We start from the raw sequence: 18019 nt of genomic DNA on the forward strand, positions 1-18019 counted from the left end.
GATGAAAGACTTAAATGTGAGACAGGAACCCATTGTAGGAGCCCGACAGTGACCACAAGAAAGCGTGGTTAGGGACGCGGGGATGTGCCTGCACGCGGGGCTCCCTGCCTGGGCAAAGCATGCCTGCAAACAGGATGCTCTGCCAGGAGGCCTGCACACAATATCCAAGGTTAATGATCCACTCACATACGAGGGAACATGCCCTCCTTAAAAATAAGGAAGAGGCTGGAGTCCCAGGCAGGCTTCTTAGTAAACATGCTGTGGTCACTTCCTCCTTTTGCTCCCCCCCGCCCCCCCGTCCTTGGAATGTGCTTGGCTTTTTGTCCTTTTTGGTGCATTTCTTAGATTCCGGTATGTGTCCAGCTAACAGGGTATAAAAATAAACCGCAAGGGGACTTGCGGAGAATTTTTTCCCTCCGGCCGGAGTTGTGTCTTTGTCTTTTGTGTGTCTTGTCTTTGTGTCATTTTGCCCGCAACATCTGGCGCCCAAAGTGGGGCATGAGCGAAACAGAAAGGGTGAGTACCCCTCGGGGACTGTAGGTCCAAGGCAGGGGAACTTTCGGGAAAATTATGGGGAATTCCCCATCAGCAAAGGCACAATACATGGAGCTAGTCAAAGGACTTCTCCACTCCATCCGGGTGAAGGCATCTAGTCGCCGTTTATCAGAATTATTTCGCCTTGTGGAGCAGCATTGTTATTGGTTTAAGTGCCAACCTAAAGTACAATTAAACTTAAAGGAATGGAAATTAATACAGAAGGAATTACAGCAACAGCATCAGAAGAGTAACACAATTCCTTTGAAATTGTGGACTCTATGTAGTGCTATCACTCAAGCAGTTGCATTGCTTTCTACAGATAGTGAAACTAAATCTACAAAACCTGAGGTGGTTTATGAGGAAGTCCCTAACGAGAAACAAAAGGAATCAGATGCTGCCGCTTTAAATGACGCTTCCGCGGCCGCTGCTTTGTATTCCAGGGATGGGGAATCAGATGCCGAATCTGATAGTTCTCCTGAGTCCTCCTCGTCGTCTGACGGGAACGACGGGATGGATAAAGTGACCCGACTTTTTCAACAATGGTGGAAAACACAAAATGAAGGAACAAAGAAGGATCCTACTCCCACGGCCCCTCCCTATGCTTCTCTTTTTCCGGTATCTCATGGGGCTCCAGATATAGGCCGAGAGGGGCGTTCCTTCTCATTTCCCATGTCCATGTTCTATGATGATGATATCCCTGTGCCCTCTGGTGGTTTCATAGATCCTCCACAATTATTTACAATTCAACAGAAAGCAGCTCCCAACAATATGATTAATGTTCAATATTCGCCTTTTGAATATAAGTTTTTCAAGGACCTTAAAGCTGTTGTCGCTCAATATGGTCCCCAATCCCCTTTTGTATTAGCTATGTTAGATTCTGTAGGGAAAACAAAATTGGTTCTTCCCCTGGATTGGGAGGCCATAGCCCAGGCTGTGCTTGAAGGATCCCAATGGTTGCAATTAAGGAGTTGGTGGGAAGAAGCAGCCCGAAAGCAGGCTCAAATTAATGAGGGACAGAACCCTCCTGGTCCTCTAGAGGATAAACTGATGGGAGAGGGACAATTTCGAGCCTTAAGAGATCAGGCTCAATATTCTGACCAGGATTTACAACAGGTGCGCCAAGTATTTCTTAGGGCTTGGCGTCATGTTGTACCTACTGGCCACGCTCAGCCTTCTTTCACAAAAACTTTACAAGGACCCAATGAACCATATACTGATTTTCTTGCTAGATTGCAGGTGTCTGTTGAGTGGGCTGTTGGACGTGATGAAATCTTGGAGATACTTTTGCAGACACTTGCTTTCGAAAATGCAAACCCGTAATGTAAACGTGTTTTGGGTCCTTTAAGAGGGCAAGGAGCTTCTGTAGCTGAATATAGTAGAGCTTGTTCGGGAGTGGGAGGAACTGAACATAATGCTACTGTTTTTGCTACTGCCTTGGCTCAAGCTATGAAGCCCTCTAAGGGCGGAAATTGTTACCATTGTGGGAAACCTGGACATATGAAAAAGGATTGCAGAAAATTGAGGGCAAAACAAGGATATACAAAACAAAATAAGCCCCCTGGGCTTTGCCGCCAATGCGGCAAGGGGCTTCACTGGACCAATGAATGTCGTTCTAAAACTGATAAATACGGCAATCCCATTGGTAACCCACATTCGGGAAACTACTTAGCGGGCCTCAGTCCCCAGGGCCCAAGAACAATGCCGGGGACTCAACTGGCCACGCCTCCCACTCCTCCAGTAACCCCTTTGTTTCCCAAGAACCCTTAGAGATGACTACTACATCAGGAATAACCAAACCTTTAATGGTGTCAGATTTACGCTCTGCAACTTCAGGAAGTGCTGCTGCTGATTTGTCTCTCGCTGAAAATGTTTTGTCTCCGGGAGGTGGCATTTATAAATTAAGAACAAACATATTTGGCCCATTGCCTAAAGGCACCTTTGGCTTAATACTGGGCCACAGCAGCGCGGCTTTAAGAGGTCTAACCATAATTCTTGGAGTAATAGACTCTGATTTTGTTGGAGAAATTTTAATCATGGTTTCTACTTCTATCGTTTTCACTATTGGCTGGAGAACGTATAGCACAAATACTTCTTTTATCTCATCTTCCCTTTTCTGCTCTTCCTAATGAAAGGTCAGGAGGTTTTGGAAGTACTGGGCAACATATATTTTGGGAGATGCTTATCACGGATTCTCGCCCTGTTCTTTCCTTGACCATACAAGGAAGGAACTTTGAAGGGTTAATAGACACAGGGGCAGATGTTTCAGTCATTTCCTCTCAACAATGGCCCCAGGACTGGAACAAAGAAAAAAGTCCTCTAACGCTGACAGGATTAGGCTCCATTGCAGATGTTTGGAAAAGTACTCGTCCTTTACAATGCCAGTTCCATAATGGAAAAACAGTTTTTGTCACTTTTTATATTGTTAGTATACCTATTAATATATGGGGAAGAGATCTTCTCTCTCCCATGGGGGCTTCTGTAACCATTCCGTCGGGAAACTAGTGGCCTCTGCTCAAGGTCCTCGAGCACTCCCAGTAAAATGGATAATTAATACTCCTGAATGGGTTGAGCAGTGGCCATTACCAAAAATGAAGCTCAAGGCCTTAGAGCAATTAGTATCAGAGCAACTTCAACTTGGCCATATAGAGCCCTCTACTTCCCCTTGGAATTATCCTGTGTTTGTTATAAAAAAGAAATCTGGAAAATGGAGAATGTTGACGGATTTAAGAGAAGTTAATAAATGTGTTGAACCTATGGGAGCCTTACAGCTAGGCCTTCCTTCTCCCGCTCTTATTCCTCAAAATTGGTCTTTAATGGCACTAGAGCTTTAAGATTGCTTTTTTACTATTCCTTTACAATTACAAGACAGAGATAAATTTGCTTTCACGGTTCCTGTTCTTAATCACGCTCAGCCTGTGAAGCGCTACCAATGGACAGTCTTGCCACAGGGAATAGTCCTACCTTGTGTCAAGAGTTTGTAGCTCGTTCTTTACAGTCTATCCGTCAAGAGTATCCTAATTATATTCTCTATCATTATATGGATGATCTTTTATTGGCAGCTCCCAGTATTGCTGAACATGATAAATTCTTCTTAAAGGTACAGGAAGCTTTGAAACAATATAACTTGCATATAGCACCAGAGAAAGTTCAGAAGGATTTTCCCATTTCTTATTTAGGGACAATATTAGAACAACACCAAATCCGGCCTCAAAAATTACAAATTAGAAGAGACCATTTAAAAACTTTAAATGACTTCCAGAAATTATTAGGAGATATTAATTGGCTACGCCCGGTACTTGGGATTCCTACTTATCAATTACGACACTTATTTTTTTCTACTTTAGAAGGAGACACAGCTTTAGATAGTCCCCGAATCTTAACCCCCTTGGCTTTGCAAGAGCTTCAATTTGTTGAACAAATATTAAATGATGGTTTTTTAACATATATTTCTGCATCTCAACCTATTTCATTCATAATATTTCATACCCCTCATTCTCCATCTGGTGCGACTGCTCAAGAAAAAGGATTAATAGAATGGGTTTTTTTACCTAACAGTTTCTCCAAAAAATTAACTACATATATGGATAAATTAGCATTTCTTATACAGAAGGGTCGCAATCGTATTCTACAATTATCAGGGAAAGAACCACACCAGATTGTTACTCAATTAACGAATGCTCAGATATCTTCATGTTTACAATTTAATGAAAATTGGCAGATTTCCCTTGATTCATTTCCTCGTTCATTTTCTAATCATTATCCGTCATCTAAATTGATTGATTTTCTTCGAACTAACCCCATGATACCTCAATCTCCGATTTCAGATGTTCCAGTTAAAGGACCCACTGTTTTTACTGATGCAAATAAAAACACCGCTGGATACTGGACTTTTGAACGTTCTAAAGTCCTTCCCCATTCGTTCTCCTCTGTACAGCCTGCTGAGTTGTGGGCTATTTATTTAGTTTTGCAAGATTTTCCTCAACTTCCTGTTAACATTGTTTCAGATTCTCGATATGCTGTTCTCTCTTGTCTACAGCTTCCTCAGGTTTCACTGCCTATAACTCTTAAGACAGATATTGATAAATTGTTTTATCAGGTACAACAATCGCTTCTGTGGCGTTCAGAATCAATTTTCTTTACTCATATCTGTGCACATTCCGCCCTTCCTGGACCCTTGTCATTCGGAAATGCTACAATTGATGCATTACTTTATCCTATAGAAGCAGCAAAACAAGAGCATCGTCTGCAACATACTAACTCTAAAGGATTAAAAAAATCTTACTGTTCGCTCTTGTTCCATTTGTGTGCCTTTTACCTTACCATTTACCCCACCAGGTGTCAACATAAGAGGATTACAAGCAAATCAGAAATGGCAAATGGATGTAATTTTTATTTCATCTTTTGGACAACAAAAATGCATCCATCATACTATGGATACATGCACACATTTCCAATGGGCTACTGCATTACATTCTGAAAAATCTGACGCTGTTATTACTCATTTATTATCTTGTTTTGCAGTTATGGGGGTACCAACTGAATTGAACACTGGTAACGCACCTGCCTACCAATCTGCAAAATTAGCTCATTTTTTATCCCAATATCATATAATTCATACTTTTGGCATCCCTTATAATAGTCAAGGACAAGCTATCATTGAAAGAGCTAATCATACTTTACGTGAGTATATTGAAAAAATAAAGGGGGAACAGGAGAGATTTATGAAACCAAAAGACATCTTGAATAAAACCTTACTTACTTTAAATTTTCTGAATATTTGGAGCAAAGAAAATCTATCAGCAGCAGAATTGCATTTTCGGAGGAAAGAAGAGGATAAGAAGAACTTGAATACACTCATTTGGTATAAAGATAAAGGTTGGGTTCCAGCATCACTGATATATTTGGGGCGAGGTTATGCTTTCATATCTATTGATAATTTTAGGTTTTGGGCACCAACTCAATTGATCAAGATTCATAATGGATGATCGCTTTGTGCGAAAATTTGAAGAGCTTTCTGCACGGTGGAGCCTTACCTTCCCTACCCGATCTGCGTCGCCTCCAACATGGGGGCAACTGAAGAAGCTTACACAGGAGGCTGAGAAAACGCTCGTTAATGCTGGTCAACCTCGTAATCCTACTGATTTGCTGTTGGCTATGATGGCTGTGGTTACCTGTCAGGTAATGTATGCGCAAGCGATAGAATATACTTATTGGGCTTATGTTCCTAATCCTCCTCTTGTGAGAGCTGTCTCTTGGGGTGAACCTGAAGTACAGGTATGCACCAAGGAAACCGCATTCTTCCCACCACCCACGTGTGAAGGAATTGAGCATTTGTATCATCATAATAATCAATATAACATAAGTAATGTTACTGTTGCAATGGAGGGCCTCCCCTTGTGCATCGGAAGACATCCCTTTTGTCTCTCTACAAGAGAGCATAATCATCACTCTTATAATACCTGGGGGGCAAAATATAATAATTATCATCCTGCTGTCTTTACTGTGCTTGTTTCCACCAGGGGATTCAACACCTCTACGACACCGATGAGTCACCATCCTGATATCTTTATACCATTATGCCCTTCTAATTTTTTTATTCCTTCTATAGAATCTTTGGAATGGGAAAGTTGCCGAGGTCATCGGCCTTTTAAGGTCATGAACTATTCTGGATTTGTTATTGTAGATTGGAGCCCTGATCATGGCCAAATTTTGGAAAAATGGTCTAACAAAACTCTCAAATGGCATCAAATTAATGGTACTTTAATGGGTAACAGTAATGAAACTGTAAAATGGCAGCAGTTTGCACTCATTCCCCCTCAGTTGCAATTGTTAGGGTATCCCCACTTTCAAGGGAATATTTGGAAATTATGGGCAGTTTCAGGGAATCTCACTATATGGTCGGGAAACTATACTTTCAATATGACTGACAGTTCAGGTCCCTTTCATGTTAACTTGCATGTTAATAAATCTTATTCTGCTACGGCTTGTCTAAAATACCCGTTTGCATTGTTGTATGGGAACTGGACTTGGAATGCTACAGAGGGATCTATATCATGTAATCATTGTAATTTAACACAATGTGTAAATCAGTCATGGTGGAAAAATTTTGAAACACAAACCAACAACTCTAATTTTTCACTGGTGGTTGTTAAAACTCGAACCGAAGTATGGCTACCTGTAAATCTGACAAGACCTTGGTCGGACTATTTTGCTGTATCTCATTTGGTGACTGCTGTACAGACCTTGCTTCACCGGTCCCGACGCATGCTTGGAGTAATCATAGCTTCAGTTCTTGCAGTGGCTTCAGTTACTGCAACCACTGCCATGGCTGGACTTGCTTTGCATCAAGGAATCCAAACAGCAGACTTTGTACGGGAGTGGCATAAAGACTCTCATTTATTATGGCAACAACGAGATTTGGATGCACAACTTGCAACTGATGTACTCAATCTTCAACATAGTGTTTCTTGGCTTGGGGATCAATTAACTGCCTTATCCACAAAAAGGGTGTTGAAATGTGATTGGAACTCCTCTCAATTATAACACCTGTGCCTTTCAACATGAGTGAGGGTTGGGAAAAGCTGAAACGGTCATTAACAGGGCATCAGAACCTAACTAAGGAAATTATGGAATTAGAGCAACAAATTTGGTCTACATTTAGCAAAACGCTACCTGACATTACTGGGTCCGATCTGTTAAGGGATTTACAGGAAGGGATGAATAATTTGAATCCTCTTGGGCATGTATCTACCCTAATTGGAACTACTTTCGGGAATACCTTGTTCATAATACTCTTATGCTGTGTTATTATTCTAGTCTTCCGGTGCTGGCGAAGAGGGCAACAACTAAAAAAGGATAGACAACGCGTTCTCGCCACCTTACAGCTTGCTACTGCTTCTCACAAAAAAGGGGGAGATGTGGGAGCCCGACAGTGACCACGAGAAAGAATGGTTAAGGAAACAGAGATGTGCCTGCAAACAAGACTCTCTGCTTGGGTAGATCATGCTTGCAAACAGGATGTTCTGCCAAGAGGCCTGTAAACAATATCCAAGGTTAATGATCCGCACGCATACGAGGGAACATGCCCTCCTTAAAAATAAGGAAGAGGCTGGAGTTTCGGGCAGGCCTCGGGCAGGCCTCTTAGTAAACATGCTGTGGTCACTTCCTCCCTTTGCTCCCCGCCCCCCCCCCCCCCCCCCCCCCCCCCCTCCCTGCCCNCCCCCCCCGCGTCCTTGGAATGTGCTTGGCTTTTTGTCCTTATTTGGTAAAAGAATGCATTTCTTAGATTCCGGTATGTGTCCAGCTACCGGGGTATAAAAATAAACCGCAAGGGGACTTGCGGAGAATTTTTTCCCTCCGGCCAGAGTTGTGTCTTTGTCTGTCTTTTGTGTGTCTCGTCTTTGTGTCATTTCGCCCGCAACAACCATCAACATACTACAGGAGAAAACAGGCAGCAGCCCCTGTGACCTAGGCCTCAGTGACTTCTTACTTACCATGTCTCCAAAGGCAAGCGAAATAAAAGCAAAATGAACTATTGGGATCTCATCAAGATAAAAAGCTTCTGCACAGTAAAGGAAACAATCAGCAAAACTAAAAGGCAACTGATGGAATGGGAGAAGATATTTGCAAATGACGTATCAGATAAAGGATTAGTATCCAAAAATCTATAAAATATTTACCAAACATCCAAACAACTAATAGTCCAGTAAAGAAATGGGCAGAAGGCATGAATAGACACTTTGTCCAAAGACATCCAGATGACAAATGGACACGTGAAAAGATGCTCAACATCACTCATCGTCAGAAATACAAATCCAAACCACAATGAAATACCAGCTCACACCCGTCAGAATGGCTAAAATTAACAACTCAGGAAGCAACAGATATTGGGGAAGATATGGAGAAAGGGGAACCCTTTTGCACTGTTGGTGGGAATGCAAACTGGTGCAGCCACTCTGGAAAACACTATAAGGTTTCTCAAAAAGTTGAAAATAGAACTACCCTATGTCCCAGAAATTGCACTACTAGGAATTTATCCGAAGGATACAAAAATGGGGATTCAAAGGGACACATGCACCCCAATGTTTATAGCAGTGCTATCCACAAAAGCCAAATTATGGAAAGAGCCCAAATATCCATCAACTGACAAATGGATTAAGATGATGTGGTAGGGGCGCCTGAGTGGCTCAGTCGGTTAAGCATCCAACATCAGCTCAGGTCATGATCTCGCGGGAAGTGGGTTCAAGCCCCGCATCCGGCTCTGTGCTCACAGCTCAGAGCCTGGAGCATGTTTCGGATTCTGTGTCTCCCTCGCTCTCTACCCCTCCCCCACTCATGCTCTGTTTCTGTCTCAATAATAAAAAACAAAAAACAATTTAAAAAAAAGATGATGTGGTATATGTATACAATGGAATACTACTCAGCGATGAATGAAATCTCGCCATTTGCAACAATGTGGATGGACCTGGAGAGTATTATGCTAAGTGAAGTCAGAGAGACAGATGTCATGATTTCACTCATATGTGGAATTTGAGAAGCTCAACAGATGAACATGGGGGAATGGAAAGAAAAATAAGATAAAAACACTGAGGGAGGCAAACCATAGGAGACTCTTAAATACAGAGAACAAACTGAGGGGTGCTCAAGGGAGGGGTGCGTCAAATGGAGGATGGGTATTAAGGAGGGCAGCTGCTGGGATGAGCATGGGGTGTTGTATGTAAGTGATGAGAATCACTGGTTTCTACTCCTGAAGCCAAGACTACACTGTATGTTAAGTAACTTGAAAATAAATAAGTTTGTCCTGTCTGAAATATAGCTACTCCTGTTTCCTTTTGCTGTTAGCATATTTTTCTCCATCTTTTACTTTTAATCTACATCTTTATTTAAAGGTAGGTTTCTTATAAACAGCATGTAGTTGGGTCATGTTTTTTTTTTTCCCCATTCTGACAATGCTTTTGATTAGTGCATTTAGGCCACTGATGTTCACCATCAGTATTGATATAGCTGGACTGATACCTATATTTGTTACAATTTTGTTTGTTGCCTTTGTTCCTATTTTTGTCTTCTACTCTTTTCTGCCTCTCATGGTTTCAACTATTTTACATCATTCCAGTTTCTCTCCTTAGCATAACATTTATTTACTTATTTTTACATTTCTTAGTATAACTTTGTAATACATTTAAAACTAATCAGAGTCTACTTTTAAGTAACACTGTTTCACGGGTACTAAAAACCCATTATAATACTCTTAATTTCTATATAAAGTGTATCTGTGTATATTTTTGTCCGAGAAAGTATTTCTCCTTCACTTTTGAAGGATATTTTCACAGGGTATATAATTCTAGGTTGGTGAGGGTTTTTTTTTTTTTAATCTTTTTTTGTTTTGTTCTTGTTCTATCAAGACTAAATATTTCACTCGTCTCTCTTTTTGCTGGCATGGTTTCTTAGGAGTCAGATGTAGTTTTTATCTTTGCCTCACTATAGGTATAGGGGTTCAAAAAAAGTTCTTTCAGGACTTTTTCTTCGGTTTTGGTTTTCTATGGTTTGTAAATTATATGCCTTACGTATAGTTTTAGCATTTATCTTGATTGTTCTCTGAGTTTCCTGGATCAATGGTTTGGTAGGAATACAGGGTAATTTTCAGCCATTTTTATTTCAAAAATTGCTTCAGGTAGTTTTCTTCTCCTTCTGATATTTCTGTTAGGTGTATGTTACCCCTTTCATAATTGTCCCACATTCTTAGATATTCTGCCAGTCTTTTTTTCTCTTTGCTTTTCAGCTTTGGAGGTTTTTATGAATAAATCCTGAATTCAGAGATTCTTTCCTCAATCATGTCTAGTTACTAGAAGGCCCATTGAGGGCAATCTTCATTTCTGTTAGTGTTTTTGGTATCTAGCATTTGTTTAATTCTTTCTTAAAATGTATTATATTGCCCATTTGTTCTTTCATGGTGTCTACTTTTTCTATTAGCACACTTAGCATATTTATCATTATTTTATATTACTAGTCTGATAATTGTAACAACCCAGCCATATATGATTCTTGTTTTAGGTCTTCAAAGTTTTAAAAAAGTGGGCCTTGTACATTTTTCTGGAGTCTGTAAGTGATGAATTGCCTAAAATAAACTGCTGTCAATGGGCCTTTAGTAATTTGGTGGCAAGGCATGGAGGAAGGAGGTGTTCTATAGTCCTATGGCTAGGTCTCAAAGTCATTTTGTGAGCTTGTGCCTCTGGACTGGGAACTAAATATGTGCTTCTGCTCCCCCTCTACTTAATGGAACAGGACAGCTAGAATGGGCCGTAACTGGTTATTTCTTTTCAACCACATGGAAGGCTAGGGGGGACTGGAAGTGTTTCCTTTTCTTCCCAAAGAAGGTTAGAATCCGTTGAATTTGGGTTATTTCCCTTCCCCCATGTCAGTTAGGCTCTGAAAAACCTCCAGGGGGTTTTAAATTTGGTTAAGTACTTTCTCCTTAGGACAGAACTTTTTAAGAATGGAATGCTGTGCTGTATTTAAATATGGTTTCTTTTGCCCTTCCTTCAATATGGTCCCTTTTGCCAGAAGCATGAGGGGATTTTTCTCCAATATTCACTACGAGCACCTTATAGAAGTGGGCAGTGCTATATTCACCCAAAGTGTGTCCCTCTGGAGCCTCTAACTCTCAGACTTGTGCACACTGACCTTCCAGCAGTTAGTGAATTACAGTATAGGTTTCCCTACACCAGCACCTATTCCTGTGGAGGCTGACACTCTGGTAAGTTGTGAACAGCACAGGTTTTTTTATTCACTGATGTGTACCCAGTGCCTGGAATAGTCCTTGTGTACAGTAGGCACTCAAGAAACATTTTAGAATCAATGCATGAATGAATGAATGCACAAATTTGCTGTCAGTTGCACAGAGGATGATCGGGCGGGTTTACAAACCAGCATAACTGACCAAGAAAAGGTAGAAAGTACCCCAGCCACTGCTCTGTTGTTTTTGCTTCATAAATCAGTATCTGTCCAGGCCTGGGTGTCTATGCCTCTCACATCACCATTCCTCAGATGATGCTTGTACCCTGTGGGCACATATGTGCCCCATCCTGATGTGATCCTAGCTGCTTGGATCATTACACAATTCTTTTACTTCAATGCAACTTTCATTTAACTCATTCTAGCTCAGATTAATAAGTGAGTTTATTATACAGATGTATGGGTACTTTAGGTTGAAAAAGATATTATCTGAATCTCTAATGACCAGATTGGGTATGTTTAAAATGGGGCAGTTGTTAGTCCATTAAATACCTATTAAGGAAATAATTACAAATGTAAATACATGTTACCAAATTCTCTAAGGGCACAGTTTAGGAAAAGTTACAAATAAATGGATATATAAATAAACCAAATCTCAAACTATTTACAATTAAGAAGCACACACAGAGAAAATGAGATCACTGCTCAGGGACTCAGTAAATTTTCTGTCCACAGAACACCATCCGCTCCAGGTCTGCAGGAGGTCAGCTGGTGGAGGCCACGGGCTGGGGCACAGGACACCTGCACAGCGTCCGGGGGAGCAGAGATCAGGCAGAGAGAGGGAAGCCTAGGCTGGATACAGACACTGTCGGTTACTCTTGTTCGCTGGCCCTGGGAACTGTGGGAGCAACAAATGTTTCCAGTGACATTAAAGGAAGGAAGGCTGCACTGGATGAGAGTGGAAGGGCAGCGTGGCCGACCTCGCAGCCCACTGTATGTAACGAGAGCCCCCTCCTCCTCTGCCATATGCAGCACGCTGCCGCTCGTCCTGCGAGTTGTAGCTGGGACCCCTCATCTGAGGCCTTGGTGATGTCACTCTCACCCCATCAGGCACATTAAAAACAAGACGATAGGTCCAAAATGGAGTTGCTTATGCTGAGCCCCATGTCACCAAAATGAGACAACTTAATTACAGTTTTGGGTATCCCTGAAATGGAATCTTAAAGCAGCTATTCAGTATCACCTGGTCAGCACTAGTCAGGTAATCTGCCCAACAGACTCCTGTCTTCCCTGAAAGGAAAAGAACCTACCTTTTTGCCCTTGTATTACTTCCTTCATCCTGCTCTCTTCTGGCTAACTTTGCATACTTCCTTAGAACTTCTATCTGCTAGATGGATGCTGCTTATTTCGAACAGGTCTGTCCTCAAATAAACTCTTAAAAATCTTAATATGCCTCAGTTTATCTTTTAAAAGTTCTGGTGTCTGCTTCTCCAAAGAGGACATCCAGATGGCCAACAGACACATGAAACGATGCTCAGCATCCCTCCTCATCAGGGAAATACAAATCAAAACCACACTGAGATACCACCTCACGCCAGTCAGAGTGGCTAAAATGAGCAAATCAGAGAACTCTAGATGCTGGCGAGGATGTGGAGAAACGGGCACCCTCCTACACTGTTGGTGGGAATGTAAACTGGTACAGCCCCTCTGGAAAACAGTGTGGAGGTTCCTCAGGAAACTAACAATAGAACTCCCTTATGACCCAGCAATAGCACTGCTAGGAATTTACCCAAGGGATACAGAAATGCTGAGGCATAGGAGCACATGTACCCCAATGTTCATAGCAGCACTCTCCACAATAGCTAAAACATGGAAAGAGCCTAAGTGTCCATCAACAGATGAATGGATCAAGAAGATGTGGTTTATCTATACCATGGAATACTACATGGCAATGAGAAACAATGAAATCTGGCCATGTGTAGCAACATGGATGGACCTTGAGGGTGTTATGCTGAGCGAAATAAGTCAGGCAGAGAAGGACAAATATCATATGTTTGCACGTATAGGAGGATTAGGAGGAACTTGACGGAGGAACAAGGGGGAGAAGAAGGGCGGAAATGGTGGGGGAAAGGGAGAGAGGCAAACCATGAGAGACTCTTGAATGCTGACAAAAACTGAGGACTGATGGATGTGGGGGGGAGGGGGGATGGGCATGGAGGAGGGCACTTTGGGGATGAGCACTGAGTGTTATGTGGAAACTAATTTGACAATAAACTATTTGTAAAAAAATAAAAAAATAAAAGTTCTGGTGTCTGAACACTAAACTGAAGGAGACCCCCCAACAGCCACAAAGGGCAGTAAGCAAGCAGGTGTACTTCCCCTTGAGCCCCTGTGCTCACTGCTTCCCTGCTACCTCTGGAGGTTGTAGGTGACTCTGTCGCAGATTCCAGCCCTGCAGCTTATGAGCTTTCAGGTTTTATTTGAGCCTGAAAGTTTCCTGGACTGTGTCACCTTTTTTAGTTTTTTATTTTGAGAGAGAGGGAGTGTGTGAGCAGGGGAAGACAGAGTGAGAGAGAGCCCTGACATGGAGCTCAACCCATGAACCATGACATCATGATCTAAGCTGAAGGCAGACACTCAAGCTACTCAAATATCCATTTTCTTAAATTTTAAATTCCAGTTGTCCTCTGAATTTGGTATATAGAAAAGTGATGTTTGGATACTGAAATTAGATGCTATAACTCTGCCAAATCTGTGTATTAATGCTGAGTTTTTTTGCAGCTTTAGAGTTTTCTATACAGACAATGATGTTATATATAAAAAATATACTTTAATTCACACTGAACCAGATTCTAATCAAATTGTTGAATGCCAAAGCACAGAGTGAATCTTGAATGAAAAAGAAAAGTTACTCATCAAATGCAGGGATCCTCAGTAAGATTATCAAGAGACTTCAGGGCAGAAACATCACAGTGCTGAGAGAAATCTATAGTTGTAAACACATTAAAAAAAGATCTCAGATGAAGAACCTAAACTTTAGTAAGAAAAAGAAACAAATATTCCAAACCTAGGAGGAAGAAAATAACAATTATAGTCAAGATATAAACAAAACAGAGAAAAACAATAGGAAAAAAACAACAAAACCAAAAGTTTGCTCTTCACAAAGATCCAGAAAATTTACCTTTCTTTGGTTAGAATAAAAGAGAATACACTCAAATAACTAAAATCAGAAATAAGAGGAAAACTACTGCCAATTTTACAAAAATAAAAAGGATTATAAGAAAGTACAATGAACAATCATATGCTAACAAACTGGATTACCTAGTTAAATTAATAAATTCTTAGAAATGACCTACCAAGACTAAAAAACAAAGAAAAAGAAAATCTTAATTGGCCTAATACCAATAAGTGCATGAAATCAGTAATCAAAAATCATCCAATAAAGAAAATCCCAGGACCAGATGAATTCATTAGTAAATTCTAACAATTCTAGCATTTGAAGACACCAATTCTTCTCAATCTTTTCCTTTTAAAAAAGTGAACAGGGAAAGATTTTTAAGTTCTTCTCTGAGGCCAGCATTACTGTGATACAAAACATAGGAAAAGATGGTACAAGACAAACCACATACCATATCACTTAGGAAAACTAAAGTTAAAACTACTCAACAAAATACTGGCCAACAGAATCCAAAGGCATATTAAAAGGATCATACACTGTGACCAAGTGAAATTGATTCCCATAATGAGGATACTTCAATATATGAAAATTAACCAATGTAATACACAATGTTAACATATTAAAATCAAAAGAAGCAATCATCTAACTTGATGCAGAAAAAGCATCTGACAAAATTCAATACCCCCTCAAGAAAAAAAATCTAAGGAAGAATCTCTAAACAATAAAAACTATCTATGAAAAATCCACAGCTAAGATTATACTGGACATGGAATGACTGAAACTTTTCCCACTAAGGTCAGAAATAAAACAAAGGTGGCTGCTCATGCAACATTTATTCAACACAGTATTAGAAGTCCTAGCCAGAGCGGTTAGGCAAGAAAAAGAAATAAAAAACAGCTAATTTCAAAAGGAAGAAGCAAAATTATCATTGTTCAGATGGCATGATCTTAAATACAGAAAACCCTTAAGATTCTACACACACACACACAATCTGTTAGAATAAACAAATTCAGACAAGTTGTAGGATACAATAATCAGTAACAAAAAAATCTGTCCTTTTTAAACTTGAACAATGGAAAATCAGAAAATAAAATTAAAAAGAATAATTTACAATAGAATTTAAAAGAATAAAGTGCTAAGAAATAAATTTAAAGAGGTCAAAGACTTGTACAGTGAAAACTATAAAACACTGCTGAAAGAAATTAAAGAAGATACAAATACAAATAAAAACAACCAAGTTCATGGCAAGACTGAAAACTGTTAAGATATCAATACTATCCAAAGCGATCTACAGATTTAATGCACTTCCTATCAAAATTCCAAAGGCAAATTTTTAAAAAGAGAAATAGGAAATACTATTATAAAGTGTGTATGTACAATAGGTCAACTAGTCTTCGACAAAGCAGGAAAGAATATCCAATTGAAAAAAGGCAGTCTCTTTGACAAATGGTGTTGGGAACACTGGACAGCAACATGCAGAAGAATGACACTGAACCACTCTCTTATACACAAAATAATAAATACACACTATACACAAAAATAAATTCAAAATGAATCAAAGACCTAAATGTGACGAGAACACAGGTAGCAACCTCTTTGACCTTGGCCAGAGCAACTTCTTACTAGACACATCGCCAGAGGCAAGGGAAACAAGCAAAAATGAACTACTGGGACTTTGTCAAGATAAAAACCTTCTCCACAGAGAAGGAAACAATCAACAAAACTAAAAGGCAACCTATGGAATGGGAGAGGGTATTTGCAAATGACATTATCTGATAAACAGTTAGTATCCAAAATCTATAAAGAACTTATCAAACTCAACATCCAAAAAACAAATAGCCTGGTTAAGAAATGGGCAGAAGACAGGAACATTTTTCCAAAGAAGGCATCCAGATGGTTAACAAACACCTCACACTTGTCAGAATGGCTAACATTAACAATACAAGAAACAACAGGCATTGGTGAGAATGTGGAGAGGTGAGGATCTTATACTGTTGTGGGAATGCAAACTGGTGCAGCTGCTCTGGAGAACTGCATGGAGGTTCCTTAAAAAACTAAAAATAGAACTACCCTACAATTCACAATTGTGCCATTAGGTATTTACCAGAAGGATACAAAAATGCAGATTTGAAGGGGCACATGCATCCTGGTGTTTATAGCAGCACTACCAACAATAGCCAAACTATGGAGAAAGCCCAAATGTCCATCCACTGATAAATGGATAAAGACTGTGGTATACATGGAATATTAACCATAAAGAATGAAATCTTGCCATCTGCAACAATGTGGATGGAACTAGAATGTGTTATGCTAAGTGAAATAAGTCAATTAGAGAAAGACAAATGCCAGATGATTTCATTTGTATGTAGAATTTAAGAAACAAAACAGATGAACATATAGGAAAGGGAAGAAGAGGAGAGGGAAACAAACCACAAGACAGTCTTAATGAAAAAGAACAAACTGGGTTGATGGAGGGAGGTGGGTGGGGGATGGGCCGGATGGGGTGAGTACTAAGGAGGGCACTTGTTGGGATGAGCACTGGGTGTTGTATGTAAGTGATGAATCACTGAATTCTACTCCTAAAACTCCTAAATTTTGCACTGTATGTTAATTAAAATTAAAATTTAAAAAATTAGGGGCACCTGGGTGGCTCAGTCGGTTAAGCATCTGACTTCACCTCAGATCAGTTATCTCACAGTTCATGGGTTCAAGCCCTGTGTCGAGTTCTGTGCCAACAGCTCTGAGCCTGGAGCCTACTTTGGATTCTGTGTCTCCCCCTGCTCTGTCCCCCCTCCCCCTACCTCTCAAAAATAAACAAACATTAAAAACAATTTCAAAAAATTAAACCCACAAAATAAAATAAAATCATTTTTATTAAAAAATTTAAGAAGTTGAAAAAATTTGTATGGATCTTCTGGGACTCTGAAGACACAATGATCTTGAAAAAAGAACACACTTGGGGCGCCTGGGTGGCTTAGTCGGTTAAGCGTCCGACTTTCGCTTAGGTCATGATCTCGCGGTTCGTGGGTTCGAGCCCCGCGTCGGGCTCTGTGCTGACTGCCAGCTCAGAGCCTGGAGCCTGTTTCAGTCTGTGACTCCCTCTCTCTCTGACCCTCCCCTGTTCACGCTGTCTCTCTCTCTCTCTCCTAGAAATAAATAAAACATTTAAAAAAAAAAAAGAAAAAAGAACACACTTGAAGTCTTGCACTATCTTATTTCAAAACTTAATACCTGAAGAATTTCCAGGTGAAGAGACACATCAGTAAGATGGCAGAATAGGAGGTCGTCTACTCTTGTCACCCCTCACTCACAATAATTTGGCAGAGTGCAAAAGTGCCTCTGTAGGAGCTTTGGCTCCAATAAAAAACTATAAAACTAGGAACCCACCAGGAGACACACCAGTCCCTGTGGCCAGAGGTAAACACACTATATAAAGATTAAGGTGTCAACTCATTAAGACAATATAACAATTTTAAGTATATAAGTGCCTAAAAATAGGGACATCTAATCATACAGAGTAAATATTATCAAGAATGAAAGAAGAAACAGGCAGCAATATAATAATAGAAGGGT

The 18019-nt window shown here is 40.3% G+C and overlaps 2 protein-coding genes across 2 annotated transcripts in view; one reads left to right on the top strand and one right to left on the bottom strand.

Moving 5' to 3' along the window:
* Positions 1–603: 603 nt before the first annotated feature.
* On the top strand, positions 604–1857 carry LOC120230995 (endogenous retrovirus group K member 6 Gag polyprotein-like). Its single transcript, XM_039230856.1, has one exon. The coding sequence runs from the start codon at positions 604–606 to the stop codon at positions 1855–1857; it is 1254 nt and encodes a 417-aa protein (XP_039086787.1).
* Positions 1858–11694: 9837 nt separating this feature from the next.
* The window catches only part of LOC120230996 (zinc finger protein 510-like), a 31245-nt gene continuing 24920 nt past the window's right edge, over positions 11695–18019 (bottom strand). Inside the window, exon 5 of the mRNA XM_039230857.1 lies at positions 11695–12166. Within this exon, the coding sequence (XP_039086788.1) occupies positions 12141–12166 (26 nt within the window). The 3' untranslated portion in view covers positions 11695–12140. The remainder of the gene's footprint in view (positions 12167–18019) is intronic.

This window comes from Hyaena hyaena, unplaced genomic scaffold (assembly GCF_003009895.1).
Source record: "Hyaena hyaena isolate Hyena2069 unplaced genomic scaffold, ASM300989v1 scaffold_51, whole genome shotgun sequence".
NCBI lineage: Eukaryota > Metazoa > Chordata > Mammalia > Carnivora > Hyaenidae > Hyaena > Hyaena hyaena.

Coding starts and splice junctions, on each gene's coding strand:
- LOC120230995 (XM_039230856.1), top strand. CDS start 604: ATGGAGCTAGTCAAAGGACTTCTCCACTCCATCCGGGTGAAGGCATCT.